Source organism: Alternaria viburni (genome assembly GCF_023758015.1).
Source record: "Alternaria viburni strain BMP 2772 chromosome Unknown scaffold_11, whole genome shotgun sequence".
Lineage (NCBI taxonomy): Eukaryota > Fungi > Ascomycota > Dothideomycetes > Pleosporales > Pleosporaceae > Alternaria > Alternaria viburni.
In genome coordinates, this window is record NW_026055780.1 from 452,262 (window position 1) to 468,617 (window position 16,356).

The window sequence follows — 16,356 nt, forward strand, 5'->3', positions numbered from 1 at the left end:
GCAATAGAGCAAAGTGATCTTGTCTTACTTGGCATCCTCCGAAGCATCGCTCGCGTTGCCGAAGATCCTCAGCTTTACCGTACTCTCCCCCATATCCCAGTCCGTCCTACAACTCGGATACGGTAGCACAACGATAGCGTCGCGCGGCTTCGTCACCATCCTCACACTTTCCAGCAGCATATCCTCTAGCTCCATCCACTCGCTCTGCCACAGCCATTGCGGGCTAGGATCCATCAGAATCACCCGAAGATGCCTCAATCCCTGCATATTCGCTATTATCGTCCACGCTTTCTCCCAATTCGCGGTATCGTCGCGGTACACGACGCGATTCGAAGGACCGCGACTCATATAAGGCAGCGCGCGAATGGCCCAGCGCAGATGTAGCGTGCGAATCGAATTGAGGCGCGGTTGTGGGATCGAAGCGGGGAGGTAGAGGAGATGCGTGATATGCAGGAGGGAGAAGGTGTGCGCGCGATATAAGTAGGAAATCGCTTCCGAGTACCTAGATTGCAGAACACAGTCAGTTTCCACAATGCCATTGTGATTGCGATGAGGAGGAGAGGAGAACACATACATGCGCCTACAAGCCCTCAGCACAGTCGGCCCACCAGGATACAATCTCGCGCCCTTCTTCCCAAACACCAGCACGCGACACATGTACTCCCTCCCGCCATCCCCTTCGCTGTCACACAGGAAATGGCCAAACCGCTTCTTCTTCGTGCTTAGTGTCAGATGCACAATCTCCGCGCCCATGACATGTTCGTATACCAATTGCCGCAGCTCAAGCGGCAATCGCGTGAAGAAGTCGCTCTGGCCCTGCGCGTGCGTGCGCGCATCGATATCGACATCCGGTTCCGACGTTAGGCTGATGGTGGATGCGCGCGGGCGCACAGTGCCGTGCTCTGGCGGCGAGGCTTTGAGCGAAAACGGGTTCCGGCTTTTAGGCTTCGGGGTCGACGGGGAGGTGGACGGGATGTCGGAGGGGGTCCAGCGTATGCCGGGGAGGCGGCTGAGGAGCGACTTTGGGGGCTTCATTAAGGGAGTGATGGGGTGGTGATGGGGAGGAGTCGGTGGTGACCTAGGGAAGGGTGCAATGGGAGAGTTGGCATGGCACGACGACGCCTCCCTTGCGCGGGCGCGCCAGCATCAGCCGCGGCGCAAAGTTGTCCAGTGCCAGAGTGATGATGGGCTGATGGGCGGGTAAGCGTGCGGGGTCTTGGCCGCCAAGCTTGTTTCGAGCAAGCTTCGTCTGGGGGAGTGGGGGAGGTGCTGTGCCCGTGGGGGGTGTAGATGGTCTGCTACTTTGGCATGCTAGCCATCGATATGAATTTCCCGATATACGCGTCTGTTCTTGCCTTTATGTGCTCACAGAGCGATACCGACATCCTGGCCTGCTTTCCGATGATCGCGTGAGTGGTACCGTACGTACGGAAACTCGCATTCTATCGCTTAATCAAGTATCGCGTACTTCTCTGTCTTGATCGATCGTATGTACTACCTAGGTAGCAGTGCCGTGCATTCTGGCATAGAGCCATTGCTTTGGTTATACTAACAGGCCAACTTCGACAATGCTATGATGATGCAGTAACTCCGTCTATCTCCATGGCAGAATTGGCAAGACCCAATCAGGCAACTTGGCCGCCTTCTGCAATTTCATCTGACCGGCAAGACTATGCCGAAAGATGGCAACGAAAGGTACAACTCTCGAGGAAGAGCCTCGAATGCTCTCACCCAGCTTTAACCTCCACTAAATCTAAATCGACTGATTTACCGGGCGGCCATCCGGACGAACATCGTCGCCAAAACGCCACGCTGTATTGGTACTGGTATACGGCACAGCCACCTGCAGTCATGAACCAAGCGCGCTTTCCCGGGGCGTAAAGTCACTTTGTCATAGACAAAGCCCCACGATAGACTACAGCTAAACATCTCTGTCATGTCTAAGCAAGAAGGTGGCAGCATGAGAAAACGACTTCGCGCTTGTGAAGAGTGCCATCGTCTAAAGATCAAGTGCGACATCAGCACCAATCCTGACGCGGCAAGCTGCGAGCGATGCACCCGCAACAACCTGGAATGCGTCCCTGCAGCACCGCGCCTTCAGCGCAACCGCATCCAGGAGCTAGAGGCGCAAATTCAAGAACTCAGCAATCTGCTTCAGAAACAGAGCAACAACAGCCCGACGCCAAGTCGCTCCCCTGGCGGACTCTCCACCAACACGCTAGGCCGGTCGCCCGGTAGCCTAACAGACAACCACTACGAAGCCATCTTGTCGTTCCTTGACGCGCGCATCTCACTTATCCAGCAACAGCACCTTCTCCAACTCTATGCACACCAAGCAGGATCGGCATGGCCCGTCATACGCCTTCCCGGGGATCTCGAATATCTCCGCACAAAGGCTCCTATCCTACTTCTCTGCATCGTAGCATACACAACTACGCAAGAGGCGCAAGGCTTGGATCTAGAGACGCACGATGAGATAATACGCGAAAGTATGCATGTCCTCGGCGAAGAAGTCTTAGGCAGAGGACAAAGATCGCTGGAACTTGTGCAGGCGCTGCTTATAGCCACGTACTGGAACAAGCTTCCGCGAAGAGGTCTAATGGGCAGTTGTTACCAGATCCTACAGCTAGCCGCAGACATGGCCATTGATGTGGGCATCGCGGGAAACTCGCTGCAGCCCACTCCCCCAGCCTACTTCTGCCGGCATCAGGACGCGGGATCGCTGGAGGCACGACGTACCTGGTTAGCCTGCTACATGGCACTCTCAAGCTCGTCGATCAGTACGCGCAGGCCGAATTCATACCCATGGAACGCTTACCACGAGGAGTGTCTGTTGTACCTGGAAAGCCAAGGAGATGCTTCCGACATGCTGCTCTGTCAGCTCGTCCGCATTACCCAACTGGACCAGGAGATATCCAATCAACTATACCTCTGCCAGATCGCTACGTTTGTAGACGGCAACGATTACAACACGTACGCCGTAATCGAGTCGATGAAGAACAAGCTCGAAGCGTGGGTCGCTCATATCCCACCTAGCCTTGCAACGTCCCAGACGCTCAAAGTGTGGTGGCACGCAGCCATGGTGCACCTGTACGAGCTCGTGCTGCACACACCCACGAACAAAGCTTCCTTCGCAGCGCCCTTCATCCCAGGCCGCATACCCGTCAAAGACTTCCCCAAGCCAACCATCATCATCGCCCCGCTCAAAACGTCGCTCGAAGCTCTCGTCCAGAACTGCCATGCCGTCCTCGATACGGCCGCAGAAATGGATCCAGCTCTCCTTGTTAATTTCCCATCATTCTGCTTCGCACCAACGGTCATATACTCGCTTTTCGTTCTCGTCACCGTCATGGTAGCTTCGACCGACCCCGCCAACACGTACGGCCAGTGCCTACCGAATAACTGTTTCCGCATTGAAGAGTTCGGACTCAAAATGCGCAATCTGGTCATGTACATGAAGGTCCTAGATCCCACCTTGAGTTGCTTCACCACGCGTATGTTCGATGCGACGAGTTGGCTGGAGCAATGGTATAACGATTACACGGCTATCCTGCAGCGGTATGAGGCAAATCTAGTTAACTAAATCGCCATTATACGGTGGTGTCTTATAGAATTGCGACGTCTTTTGAAGTTAGATGGCACGGCGAACTTTGGCCGTTGGTGTCGATCTATTCATCCGTCGTGTTACTGTTGATTGGTGCACATGTCCATGGATGCTTGCTGCCGCATGCAGCATGCATAAGCGTGGTTAGCCACGTTCTGGCCGTCAGTCAGCCATCCTGCATCGGTGTTTTTTCGCCAGGTGCTTGATGAGATGACGTTTCAAACACACGGAAATTTTTCTCTATGGTTGCGATCTGGTGATGGGATGTCTGATGATGTAGTTGTCGCGCACAGATGTTCGAATACACATTCAGCTGACACGCAATCTCGCAGTAGGCAACCTGGCTAAAGTCCGCTGTCTCGTCCGCGTACGCTAATGACGGTATGGAGGATTCCCCGTTCCTGCATGAGAAAACGCCCTGCGCTGATGCTCGTTGCTTCACCATGGGTCGCGGTGATGTGGTGCCGCTCTTGTTCAGCAGTCACCTTGTGTATCAGTCCCTCAAGGTCGATGTAATATCCAAGTACTGCATACAGAGCGGATCGAAACGCCTGTCACCAAAGAATGCTACTCTTTATAGTCTAGCGTCATCAGGCAAGCAGTTCGCTATCACTCCACCTAGTACCCTCTCGCTTACATCTCCACCCCCCTCCCTCTCTCCTCCCATCGCAACTCCCGCCTTGCACAAGCACCCTCCACCCTCCACCCACGACGCCACAACGTTATTTTTGGGTACCTCCACAAGTACATTTACCCACGACTTCTGGCGAATTCCTGCCGTCCACCCTAGCCCATCGTGTGTTTAGCGACGGTTGTTGCAGCACCAGGGGTGGATACCGGCATGCACGCTTCCCGCACTGCCGCCCCTGCTGATTCGCCACATCGTACACTGGGAAGGCAAGGCATAGGGCTGTTAGATCAACCAGATGCTTGGCTTGAGAGGTCAAGAGTGCCTAGGTGTTCTAGTAAAGCCATCACGATGCGGGAGGTGGATGGTGATGCTATATTTGGAGCATGCTGCTTTGATCGTGCACTTTTGGATTCAAGCTACCTAGTCATTATGAGTCGACGACCTCAAAATGTCTAGTACCGCGTTCTTGCAGTGGAGGTAGAGCAGGGCGGTGCTATATTTGCCACAGGTTGCATTGATCGTGCACTGCCGGATACGAAATGCCAGGTCTTGGCTGGCAGAAGTCGAAGATGTCATGGAAGTAAGCATGCAGGAAAGGGTGGCCGGTGAGTGAGATGAGGATGGAGAGGTTGGGTGTAGTCTGGATCATGGGGAGGGAAAACGTATAAGAGAGCCTCGTCCTTGGGCATGAGGACGACATCACAGCATTGCATCTTTGACTTTAGGGCCTTTAAGCAGTATCTTCTCCAGCACCTCCTCCATCCTCCGAAGGTTACCATGCGTCCATCTCAAGTCTTCTCCTACGCCATTTTGGCAGGCACCAGTCTAGCCCAAGGCGACATTGGTGCTCTCCTGGCCTCGCAGCCCGACCTCAGCACTCTCCTCGAACTAGTCAGTCTTGTAGACGGCCTCGCAGATACACTCTCCGCAGCCTCGAACATCACCATCTTCGCTCCTACCAACGATGCATTCGCAGCCGTACCACGCGATGTACCCGAGGGCCAGGCCATCGAAAACAAGAACGACACCATTGCTATCGGCGCCCTACTCGCCAACCACGTCTTCAAGGGCGTCTACCCGGCTAGTGTCATCACCGATATCCCAACATTTGCGCAGACACTCCTCGACAGCTCGTATGTGAACGAAATCCAGCCTTTCTCCAACTTTACGGGTGGAGCCTACAATGAGCTAGTCAAGAACGGAGAAGATGTCTGTGTCATCTCTGGAGAGCAGACCATTTCTACCGTCACTGAAGCTGTAAGTATCCATCATATGTATCCATCGTTACACACCCAATGCCTCACCAACAACACTAACCCAACCCCCCAGGACATCATGCTCGGCGCCGGCATAACCCTCCACAAAATCGACACCGTCCTCTCCTTCGGCGCGCCCTTCCAACTCTTCACCTACCGCTCCGGCTACTTCGCCATGAACGCCGCCCTCGAAGCCGCCCAACTCGCCATCGACTTCGGCCTCTCCAGCCCCGAAGCCACCGGCCTCAACATCTCCGACTTCACCATCTTCGTGCCCACCAACTCTGCCTTTGAAGCCATCGGCTCGGTGCTTGAGTCCGCGGACCAGGCGACGCTGCAGGAGGTGCTCAAGTACCACATTATTCCTAGCAATGTTATTTTCTCGACTGCGCTGGGGAATGTGTCGGTTAAGAGTCTGCAGGGTGAGGAGTTGGTGTTTACGGTGCTGGAGGATGGGAGGGCGTGGGTTAATGGCGCGGAGATTGTGTTTGCTAATAGTATTCTTTTTAATGGGGTGGCGCATGTTATTGATGGGTTAGTCTTCTCCTGTTTCACCATCAACCATTACCTACTCATACTAACATTCCATCGCAGTGTCCTCAACCCTCTCGCTCCTTTCGACCGCGCCTCTCTAGAGCCATCTGCCCCAGCATCCGACCGCGTTGCTTTCGAAGGCGCATCTTCCGTCTCTGAACTCCCCTTCTCTAGCGCTTCTCTCGCTTTTGGAGGTGATCTCATGACCTACACGACCACACCTGAGCTTCTCAAGACTGTTGCTGCTGTTGCGACACCTACCTCCGGCGTCGACGCTACTACTACTGGCTCGCCTATGGAGACTTACACTGGAGCTGCCATGGCGATGCTACCTGGTGCGGGTATGGCTGTTGCTGGTGCTATGGGTATTGCTGCTGCGCTTGTCTAGAGTTGAGAGGGGATGAAGTGACGGTTATGGTCATATCCAGAGTCGGCATACGAATGTGCACGCATAGATGGCATACCACTTAGATTCCCTTGAGGTGTTTTCCTTAGCAGGCATAGTTGTAATGATTCTGGAATTCGATAGTCAGCAAGTGCTAGAGCGTAGCTAGTGACCACTTTCTAATGCGATATTTGTTTCCAGGGTGTCTGTCTTGTTACAAATCATATCTGCTTCGTGATTGTCGAGTCTTTCGTTGTGATGAAGAGGAATCGGTGACTTCGCAGCGTCAGAACCATGACGTTGAGCCAGAGAACGTTGCACAGTACCGCGGGGTCCACTCTGTTGTAGGGCGTGGTAGGGCGCGCACTGGGAAAATCGTTATCGGTGCGCTTCTAACCCCCTGCGTCCAATCTGAACGGTAGTAACGAACTAGTGAGGTCTCTCAGCAAGCAGGAATACGAGGCCGGAATTAACAACATGTGGTGTGGCAATGTCGTTTGCCGGCTGCAGAAGGTGCTGAACTCTTGGATCAAGATTTGGGATGTATCCAGGAGACATTCAAGATCATTTCCCAATGAACTAGTCTAGTTTCAACCTGTTTCATGTGTATAAAGGTATCGAATTGTTGATGCATCTGATGTTGGAGTCGAGGTACAATTCCGGCCAGACCAATCACAGCAATCTCATCAGACCCACTCGAGGCGCATGTTGGGCCGATTCTGCGGCTCTCTGCGGCCCTTTTCTTCGGTAGTTTTTCTGGTTGGCTCCCAACCGAGCCGCTGTTAGCACTCGTGATGGTCATCGAACACCATTACAGAGGCATGTCGTGTGTCATCAGTTAGGCTCTGAGTGGTGATTAGTTGTGGTTATTGCGAATCGTTTTCATCGCGAATGTACGTGTGATGGCCATTCTGGTGTGCGATGGTGTTGTTCGGGCCGACTCAGATGATGTTGTCACCGCCGTAGTCGGCATCGTGATGAATGCATTTGAGGGCTGGCACGAAGAGAGTTGTTGTAGTTGCCTTAGATTACCCAGAACTTGTGTTCCATGATATAAAAGGGTTTCGAGTGCCGCAATAGATATAAACATGTTGTGATCTTAACTTCCAGTCCATAGTAATACATTGTAGACTTCGTGAAAAGAGACTGGATCACCAGCTGCGCACCTCCTTTGTTGCGAAAAGAAACTTGACAGCATGATGAATATTTCATTCCAATATTCTATAGACATCTCAAGCAATAGGCAAGTAGCCTCCGTTGCGGTACCTTCGCCCTCTTCCTCTGCTTGACCCAAGTCTTGGCGGCGACGAGCCTACCCTCCCAACTCATCGAGGAGATCAAGGGGAACCTCTGGATCGAGGCCGTGCATCGCAGGATGGCTTCGGGTCAAAGTCTGCTGATGCAGACAAGTGATCCAGCCATTACGTACGTCTTATCTTGACAAGGCCGGTGGTTTTCCGTGGCCGGTTTTGATTCCGGCCTCGTAGGATATAAGCTCGCGGTCGCCTTCGCTGTTGACAGAAGTTTCAATCCACCCCAACTCCAATATTCGGTGCTCGGACCAGATCTCCAGCATCAAAGCCTGAACACCTTCAGCATCTTTGACTTCTCTCACTCTTCAATACCTCTTTACACCATGTCGTCTTCAACATTTGACTTCCCCGTCATGAAGGACACCCGTCCTGATGACCGCACCCTCCCCGCCTTCATGGTCTCCACCACACGTGGCTTCCTTCCTCGTCAAGAACCCATCGTTGAACTACCAAAGGAGTTCGCTGCTCTTGAGTCTATCTTGCAACGCATGCCCATCAAGACACTGTCAGGGGAGCCAGGTCTACTTGCCAACTTCACCTTCGGCGACACCGTACTCAAGGAGCTTCCTGACCTTACCCCAGAGGTAGAGAAGTATCGCGATGACCTGGTTGTCATGAACGCCCTGTATCGTGACTACTCTTTCTTGGCTTCTGCATATCTCTTCGAGCCTTGCCATGAGAGGCATGTAAGAGGAGAAGAATACGGTCTGGGTCGGCAGTCGCTGCCGAGGTGCATCGCGCTACCTATCGTCAAGGTTGCTGAGATGTAAGTGGCAATGCTTTCTTCTGTCCTCATATGATGCTGGTCTTAGGTTCTTGTCTCCTCCTCAGTTTGGCATGGCCACTTCCAAAGAGAACCTGACCATGAAGTTACCTCCACCCTACCTCATAGACTGGATGGCATGGCTGACATTTTCACGTACGCAGTGCTGGTTTCAAGCCGTTCATGGAGTATGCTGGGTCGTATGCGCTCTTCAACTACCGTCTGGAAGATCCATCACGGGGCCTCGAGTACGACAACCTTCGCCTGATTCGCGCTTTCGAGCATGGCTTGGATCCCACCTCATCTGAGGCAGGCTTCGTTCTCGTACACATCGCTATGGTCAAGGAGTCTGGTGCGCTTGTCACAGGTGCCTCTGAGATGCTTGAGAGCTGTCTGGCTAAGGACCGAGAGCGATTCAACGACGGCCTTCGTACTCTGGTGGGTGGCCTCAGGAACGTCAACGCTGTAATGAACAGTAAGTGCATTGCTCAGGTGTGAGAGTTCACGACTGACGAGATTAGCCATGTGGAACCGCAGCAAGCCCCAAGGCTACACCAACTTCCGTACGTTCATCTTCGGCATCACCTCGCAGAGCATGTTTCCCAACGGTGTCATATACGAGGGCGTGAGCGAGGAGCCAATGTCTTTCCGCGGCGAGTCTGGTGCCAACGACAGCATGATTCCCATGTGCGACAACCTGCTTCAGGTTCAGATGCCGGAGACACCCCTCACAGACATTCTGAAGGACTTCCGCCAGTACCGCCCCGGCAACCACCGCGAGTTCCTGGAGGCTGTTCGTGATTGCGCTCAGCAGTCGGGCGTGCGCGAGTTTGCGAAAGGCGACTCCGTCTCTGCCGCGCTCTATCTCCAAGCTCTTGATCAAGTTCGCGACTTCCGCTGGCGGCATTGGTGCTTCACTCGCGAGTACATCCTCAAGCACACTTCGCACCCGACTGCAACAGGTGGCAGCCCGATCGTGACTGTAAGTGCTTCCTCGGTACGACGGTCCTTGCTCTTACTGACGCGTACTAGTGGCTACCCAACCAGCTGACGGCAGTACTCATGCAAATGGCGGAGACCTTTGAGTACTGCAAGACGATCAATGGTGTCAGCGATATCATGGATACAGTCAACCACCAGCGCGAGTCGCTGAGGAAGGAGGTGGAGAAGTACTGCGGGGAACGAGGTGTTGCAGCATCATGAGAGGGCACGCTTCCCTCGTCGACGGCGCTACCCGTTCTCTTGTAACTTATAGCCAAACCATGATGCATTTACTTTATGCCTTCTTTATCATGTGCGCCTTTGTTGGAGTGCTGCCTAGTCGCGACATTTTCGTGTTCCGCCCTTTTTGGTGATGACTCGCGTAAACTCAGCGATGCGAGGGCGTAAACACGTATCGTATGACTGTAGCGACAACACTACGGATGACGCCGTGGTGATTGTGGACCACGGAGGCTGTGAGTGGTGTAATGGTGGTGGTTCTGGGATGAGTCAAGACGCGCTACCGCGTGAGTCTCAGCGTCATGGCTCCGGCGGCCTTCTATCGATAAGTAGGCCCCCGGATCTCCCTAGCAGCTCCTCATCGCCATTGCCAGCGCCATTCCAGCACTTGCCACCCTTCGATGCTCGCTGCAAGACAACTCATGGAATATTCACACTCCTTCCAGCTCCCGCGAATACCAAACGTCTTATTAATACGGCGGTGTTTACGGAACACGTCCTGACAGCCCCAACCCCACATTCATACCTCCATCACACCACGTACATCGATCGCTACGAATACCTTCAGCCTAGGTTTACCGGTGGATATTTCATAATCACGTGCTATTTCGCATAATATGGCCTCCCGACACGAGCCTAAGCAGAGCCCAGCTGAGCGGCGGAAGGGCGAGTCTGTAAGTAATAACCCAGGAGAAGCCTACCTCTCTCCAAGCTGTACCCCAGATGTACCCCAGATATATTCGTTGCTTTGATACTGCAACGAGTATGGTACGGGAAAAACCAATTCCGTTGGCTCACGGTTTGCGCCGAGTAGTACAACCAGGGAAATGTGGCTTCCTGTAGCACGAAAGCGATCGCATCGTACTTTAGACGGATCACCCATTGAGGCTCCAGAAGACGTACTCAAGCTAATGTACATACCAGGCGCTCAGCGAATTCGCCGATTACGTCCAGAAACAACAGGCGCTGCGCCGACCGCCAGGCCAAGCCCCCGCCGTCCTCGAAGACCACGATGAGCTGAGCATCCTCGACGAGCTCGGCCTCTCCGATGACAACAAGGCGCACATCCGCCTCAAGACGCTCCTTACCGACCCCGCCGAAGAGAACGTCGCAGCGCTCGCTGAGCATATCCAGGGGCGCCTGGCCGAGGGCCATGGGGAGGCTCTGTTCGATGTTGGCCTGGAAGACAGCGGTGACTCCATGGGCTTCACTGAGGACCAGTGGAAGTTTGCCTTGGAGAGGATACGAGTTGCCTGCGAGAAGATCAAAGCCGACTACAAGATGCTCATGACGCGGAACGTTGGTGGTGACGTCGAAGTCGGGCCTCGCAATGCGAAGGAGCTTGGCTTAAGTGGCAAGATGATCTTGCGACAACAGCCGCAGAGTGTCGACGATGTCATCGAGACGAGGATAGCAGTTGTAGGAAATGGTGAGTGCCTCCAGGCGCAATTGAGAATATACACTGACTATTGACAGTCGACGCTGGCAAAAGTACCATGCTCGGTGTCCTCGTCAAAGGCGGCCTCGATGATGGCCGCGGAAAAGCGCGCGTCAATCTCTTCCGCCACAAACACGAAATCGAGAGCGGTCGAACCAGCTCAGTCGGCATGGAGATCATGGGGTTTGACAGCAAGAGCGAGGTGGTTGTGTCGAACGTCGCAGGTCGAAAACTTACTTGGGAAGAGATTGGACGGCGGTCTGCCAAGGTCATCAGCTTCACTGATCTCGCTGGTCACGAGAGATACCTGCGAACTACCGTCTTTGGGCTGCTGTCAAGCGAGCCCAACTACTGTCTATTGATGATCGCAGCAAACAACGGTTTAGTGGGCATGAGTAAAGAGCATCTCGGAATCGCACTTGCGCTCAACGTCCCCGTCATGGTCGTTATCACCAAAATCGACATTTGTCCGCCACAGATCCTTGAACAGACTATAACTCAGCTTTCCAAGATCCTCAAATCTCCAGGAGCGCGGAAGATACCGGTATTCATCAACAACAGGGAGGAGTGCATCACTACCGCTACCCAATTTGTGTCGAGTCGCATATGTCCTATCTTCCAAGTTTCCAACGTCACTGGTCATAACCTGGACCTAGTGCGCATGTTCCTCAACGCATTACCACATCACGGAAATTATGACGCCTCTGCTCCTTTGGAATTCCACGTCAACGACACATTCTCGGTACCTTTCGTTGGTACTGTTGTTTCAGGTGTTGTGAAGTCTGGTGAAATCCATTCTGGCGACACGGTGTTGATCGGTCCCGACAGTCTTGGGCAGTTCCAAACGACAAAGGTGCGTTCCGTCGAGCGCAAACGGATACAAGTTCCGGGATGCTCTGCTGGGCAGTCTGCTAGTCTCGCGCTGCGCAACGTTCGGCGGAAAGATGTGCGAAAAGGCATGGTCGTTTTGCACAAGGCTGAGAAGCCTGATCCAACAACCGGGATATTGCCAGCCCCGAAAGTGTACCGCGAGTTCGTTGCCGAAGTCTTGATCTTGTCGCACGCGACGACTATCAAGACCAAGTACCAGGCTATGCTACACGTTGGACCAGTGTCCCAAACCTGCGCCATTATCGACATCGATCGCCAGTACATCCGCACTGGTGACCGAGCACAGGTAGCCTTCCGCTTCGTACAGCGACCAGAGTACTTGACTGTCGGCGATCGGATACTCTTCCGTGAGGGCAGGACGAAAGGATTGGGTATTGTCAAGAGAGTTGGTTATGACTCCAAGCATCCGCTAAACCCGGAGTTGCACAAAGACGATAAGAAGAAGGATGGCCAACAGGATGGGAAGAAGGTGGAAGCATCATGACGGGTTAGAACGTAGAAGTTAGCAGATATCCCATGACCTGCTTGAGCAATCGCATTAGAAGATTGGATGATGTCACGTAATGAACGCTCTAGAGACTAGCTGTAATGAATGATATAATGACATCAATTTGCATGGTAATCCCAGCTCAAACGCAACTTTGCTGTGTCAATTGGTCTGGCACAGCCAGTGTTGATGATAGCGGCTTTTCGCGCTCAAACATGGTAATTCATAAGCTGGCGGGGCTGAGTTCGAAGTACCGCAACGTGTGGAAGTCACGGTGCTGACAGCCGCGTATCGATAACAGTGTCGCAATGTTGCACCTTCAGTGGCCGCAGTGGAAGCTTCTGAGCGACACAACGACGCCTGTTTTGACTCACAAACCTCTTCATCACATTTTTCATCTCACGTGCGAACTTTCAAGTAATAACTCCATGTTAAGATTAGTTAGCCGCGATCAGGAGGATCGCAGCCCAACGCGAGCGGACTGCCGCACACTGCAACTGCATCTAAGAGCATCGTCACGTTTTTCGTGATTTAAGGAGACCTGAACACCACTGCGGGATCCTGAAAAAGTTGTGTTCTTACACGATGGCAACTACAGACCCCGCACAGTCGACGCTGTACCCCAAGATCACGACACACATTCCTGAGATCATCGAACAGTTGCGACGCTCGAACCGCGACCCTACTCATCCAGAAAGAAACATCACTGTGGACCCAATACCTTTCGTGGGTACTGTCAAACTTCATGGCACGCACGCAGATATCCTCATATACCCTGATAACCGCATCGTGTTCCAGTCGCGCAACATAAGTGGTCTGTCCGTCGCAAAAGATAACCAAGGATTTGCGGCAGATATGTCAGAGAAGACCGCCGCCGTACTTGGACTGCGAGACATTTATCTGGCACGGTGGAGAGAGTTGAATCCCGGCACACCAATCGAAGAAGAGTCGCCCATCGTGATTGCCGGTGAATGGATAGGCGAGAAGATCCAGAAAGATGTCGCCATTGCCCAACTATCCCGCCGCTTCGTCATCGTCTCGGTTAACATCAATGGTGCATGGCAGAAAGATGAAGAGTACTCTGATATCTGCTTGCCGGACTACGATATCTACAACGCATTACGCGCCGGCATCTTTCACACAACACTCTACCCAGACGACTACGAACACACAGTATCAGAAATCGAACGCATGACCGAAAGAGTCGCCGCTCACTGCCCTTTCGCAGCGACTTTCAGTATATCCGGCTTGGGCGAAGGCATTGTCTGGAAACCTGTAGCCCCTCAATACAACGCCGACACCTCTCTATGGTTCAAAAGCAAAGGAGGAAAGTTCAAGCCTACATTCTTCCGCATCCCGAAATCCATCGAAGGTGCCGATATCATCAAAGAGCGACGCAAAGCAGCCGCAACGGTAGCAGTTGCGTGGTGTTCGCAGCAGCGATTAGAACAAGGCTGGGATGTATTGCGCGAGAAGGGTGTTGAGCGGGACGTCAGAGCACTGGGCGAATTTTTGAAGTGGATACAACATGATACTTTGGAGGAAGAGAAGGAGCATATCAAAGAGCATGGTGTGGATGAGGCGGCGTTGAAGATTGAGATTGCTAAGATTGCTAAGCCGTGGTATAGGGCGAAGGTTAGGGAGCGAGATGCCAACTGATGTCTAGCAAGCGAGAGGAGATCATCCGGAAGAAGTTTGCTGAAGTCGATTGCAGACGATAAATAAGATTGGGGAAGGTTTGTGCTCTCACGAGCAAAGCCGCAAACTTCCGACCCGGAGCTTATTAAAAGATATCTTGTCTTGGGGCCGACTAATCTTACCACTCGCTGAAAGCACTACTTCAGTAGCGACAAAGAATTCCCATCGTATTTTGGGTTTCAATAAAGTCCGAGAAACGCAGGTCTACCATACCGATCAACGACACATGTCTGCGGCGACAGAAGATGCTTTGGCAGAAAAGAGGCCACAGATGCCCGAAAAATACACCTGGCTTCGCCAAGCTACTTCCCTCTATGACAGCTGCTGTGTTAGCCTGTGTGTCCCCACCTCCGACATTGATGATGCGCGTTCCAGTCTGGCTAAGGGCGTACCAGAGGATTCAGTCATCGATGCACTCCCTAGGCGCGTCGTTGCAGTAAAGATTCCCGGAGAAGGCTCTACCCAGCCTACGATGCATTCCGAATTACGCATTCTCCAAGAGATACACCGCCAATCGTATTCTCGCAGCGGCGGTGAGCACTGCATTGAAGTAGTTGACCACTACGACATGGAAGCTATGGCCCAAGGGGAACCAGGTTGGCTGGTCATGGCAAGCTCACCAGTTTCTAGTGATCTTGAAGGATTCTTCGTCTTCGATACTAGGGATAAGCTTCCAAAATGCCTACTCTGGCTCATCATTACGCAGCTCTATGAGACAATCTACTTCCTACACCGCGAATGTAAACCGACTATCACACATGGCAGTGTTTTAGCGGAGGACATTCTTATCAGCTTTCCCAACGAAGAAAAGAAGAATGGCGAGGTTACCATTGCTAAACGCCCTAAAATCAGTCTCGTAGGATTTGCGAAGAGCTGCATCCATGATCCTACGAACTCTCCAGATGGGCTTGAACGCAAGGCTCGGGCAGAGGAAGAAGATGTCGAATCTCTGGCCCAATTGATTCGAAAGCTCATCTATAGGTGCTACGAGCATGAAGATGTATACGATGGCAAGCCAGGAGGGAAGATGACAAGGCTCGTGCGAAAGTATCTCAAAGATGATGCGCCAGAAGAGGTGAGGAAGTTTATGCAGCGGGATGCGCGAGACTTGGAGGGCGTATGGGCTGCTATCGGGGTATTCGCTAAGGAAGAATTGGGGAAAGTCAGGAATGAGGAGTGGGAAGAGGTGCGGGACTCGGTTGATGAGGTTGCTGAAGGGAAAGTAAAGTTGAGCGACATCGTCAAGGACGTTCTGAAGGGTCAGCCTGCGAATAATTAGGTGGCTAGCCCAATATCATTTCTATGTTAAGAGATGCTTAGATCTCAACATCAAGCGTTTTCTTATCTGCGACAGATCTTGTTCCTGTGTGCTTAGAATCCTACAAGTTGTCCTATTTGAGTCCCTCGAAATGTATAAACTACACTGTGTATGTTCTGCTCGAAAACTTGCACGTGTTCTCCTCGCCATCTACTAAGCTCAGTGGTTTGACTTTGGTTTCTCAAACGTCCAAACCCACTCCAGACAACGCCCGTGTCCTTGTGTGTATTCCCTCATATATCCACTCCGCTTGCCCCCGGGAATTACCAGCTCAGCCGCACGAGAGAGTTCCTTCTTCCAAGCATCTAAGTAATGATCTTCCAGACGCCTAGCTTTATTTGCGCTGTCGGTCTCCCCTCGCAAACTCCAATACCACACAAGCATTTTAGTATCATCAACAACGCCAACGAGGTGAACCTGGAGACGACGAAGCTCAGTGTGGCTAGATAAAATTTCGAGGCCAGAGAGGTTAAAGGTAAAGTCTGCCGCGCTGTTGGCAGCTAGTCGTTCATTGGTTGGGCGGACGAGTTTGATGCAAACAGTGTCTAGCGGAGTCGAGGAATTAGCCGTCGCGGCGCTTCTATTGATCTCAGCCCGTACTACTTCGCTGAGCCGGTAGACTCGTTTTACGTCATCGAAGATCATCGGCCAGTCGCACTGGATGAAGATCTCGTGCGTGTGGCACTCTGATGGAGTGATGGCGTCTAAGATATAGCTTTGGGGATGTGTATCTGATATTCGGTTATCCAGGTGCCACGTTGACTTCTGGTGTAGCTGTCGGATGCCTTCGCGCATCATTTGCTTGTTGGTAAGAAGC

At 52.7% G+C, this 16,356-nt stretch overlaps 6 protein-coding genes across 6 annotated transcripts; all 6 read left to right on the forward strand.

Annotated features, from left to right (window-relative positions):
- Positions 1-1,936: 1,936 nt before the first annotated feature.
- Positions 1,937-3,583, forward strand: J4E79_005799 (uncharacterized protein; the record flags this gene model as incomplete). Its single annotated transcript, XM_049354677.1, has 1 exon — positions 1,937-3,583. The coding sequence occupies one exon, from the start codon at positions 1,937-1,939 to the stop codon at positions 3,581-3,583; it is 1,647 nt and encodes a 548-aa protein (XP_049210800.1).
- Positions 3,584-5,012: 1,429 nt separating this feature from the next.
- J4E79_005800 (uncharacterized protein) lies at positions 5,013-6,413 on the forward strand (the record flags this gene model as incomplete). Its single annotated transcript, XM_049354678.1, has 3 exons — positions 5,013-5,492; positions 5,565-6,025; positions 6,086-6,413. The coding sequence occupies 3 exons, from the start codon at positions 5,013-5,015 to the stop codon at positions 6,411-6,413; spliced, it is 1,269 nt and encodes a 422-aa protein (XP_049210801.1).
- A 1,633-nt stretch (positions 6,414-8,046) lies between these two features.
- On the forward strand, positions 8,047-9,689 carry J4E79_005801 (uncharacterized protein; the record flags this gene model as incomplete). The annotated part of the gene is made up of 4 exons (XM_049354679.1): positions 8,047-8,489; positions 8,651-8,961; positions 9,008-9,468; positions 9,519-9,689. The coding sequence occupies 4 exons, from the start codon at positions 8,047-8,049 to the stop codon at positions 9,687-9,689; spliced, it is 1,386 nt and encodes a 461-aa protein (XP_049210802.1).
- Positions 9,690-10,324: 635 nt separating this feature from the next.
- J4E79_005802 (uncharacterized protein) lies at positions 10,325-12,520 on the forward strand (the record flags this gene model as incomplete). Its single annotated transcript, XM_049354680.1, has 3 exons — positions 10,325-10,381; positions 10,632-11,136; positions 11,184-12,520. The coding sequence occupies 3 exons, from the start codon at positions 10,325-10,327 to the stop codon at positions 12,518-12,520; spliced, it is 1,899 nt and encodes a 632-aa protein (XP_049210803.1).
- Positions 12,521-13,108: 588 nt separating this feature from the next.
- Positions 13,109-14,182, forward strand: J4E79_005803 (uncharacterized protein; the record flags this gene model as incomplete). Its single annotated transcript, XM_049354681.1, has 1 exon — positions 13,109-14,182. The coding sequence occupies one exon, from the start codon at positions 13,109-13,111 to the stop codon at positions 14,180-14,182; it is 1,074 nt and encodes a 357-aa protein (XP_049210804.1).
- Positions 14,183-14,447: 265 nt separating this feature from the next.
- J4E79_005804 (uncharacterized protein) lies at positions 14,448-15,500 on the forward strand (the record flags this gene model as incomplete). Its single annotated transcript, XM_049354682.1, has 1 exon — positions 14,448-15,500. The coding sequence occupies one exon, from the start codon at positions 14,448-14,450 to the stop codon at positions 15,498-15,500; it is 1,053 nt and encodes a 350-aa protein (XP_049210805.1).
- Positions 15,501-16,356: the final 856 nt, after the last annotated feature.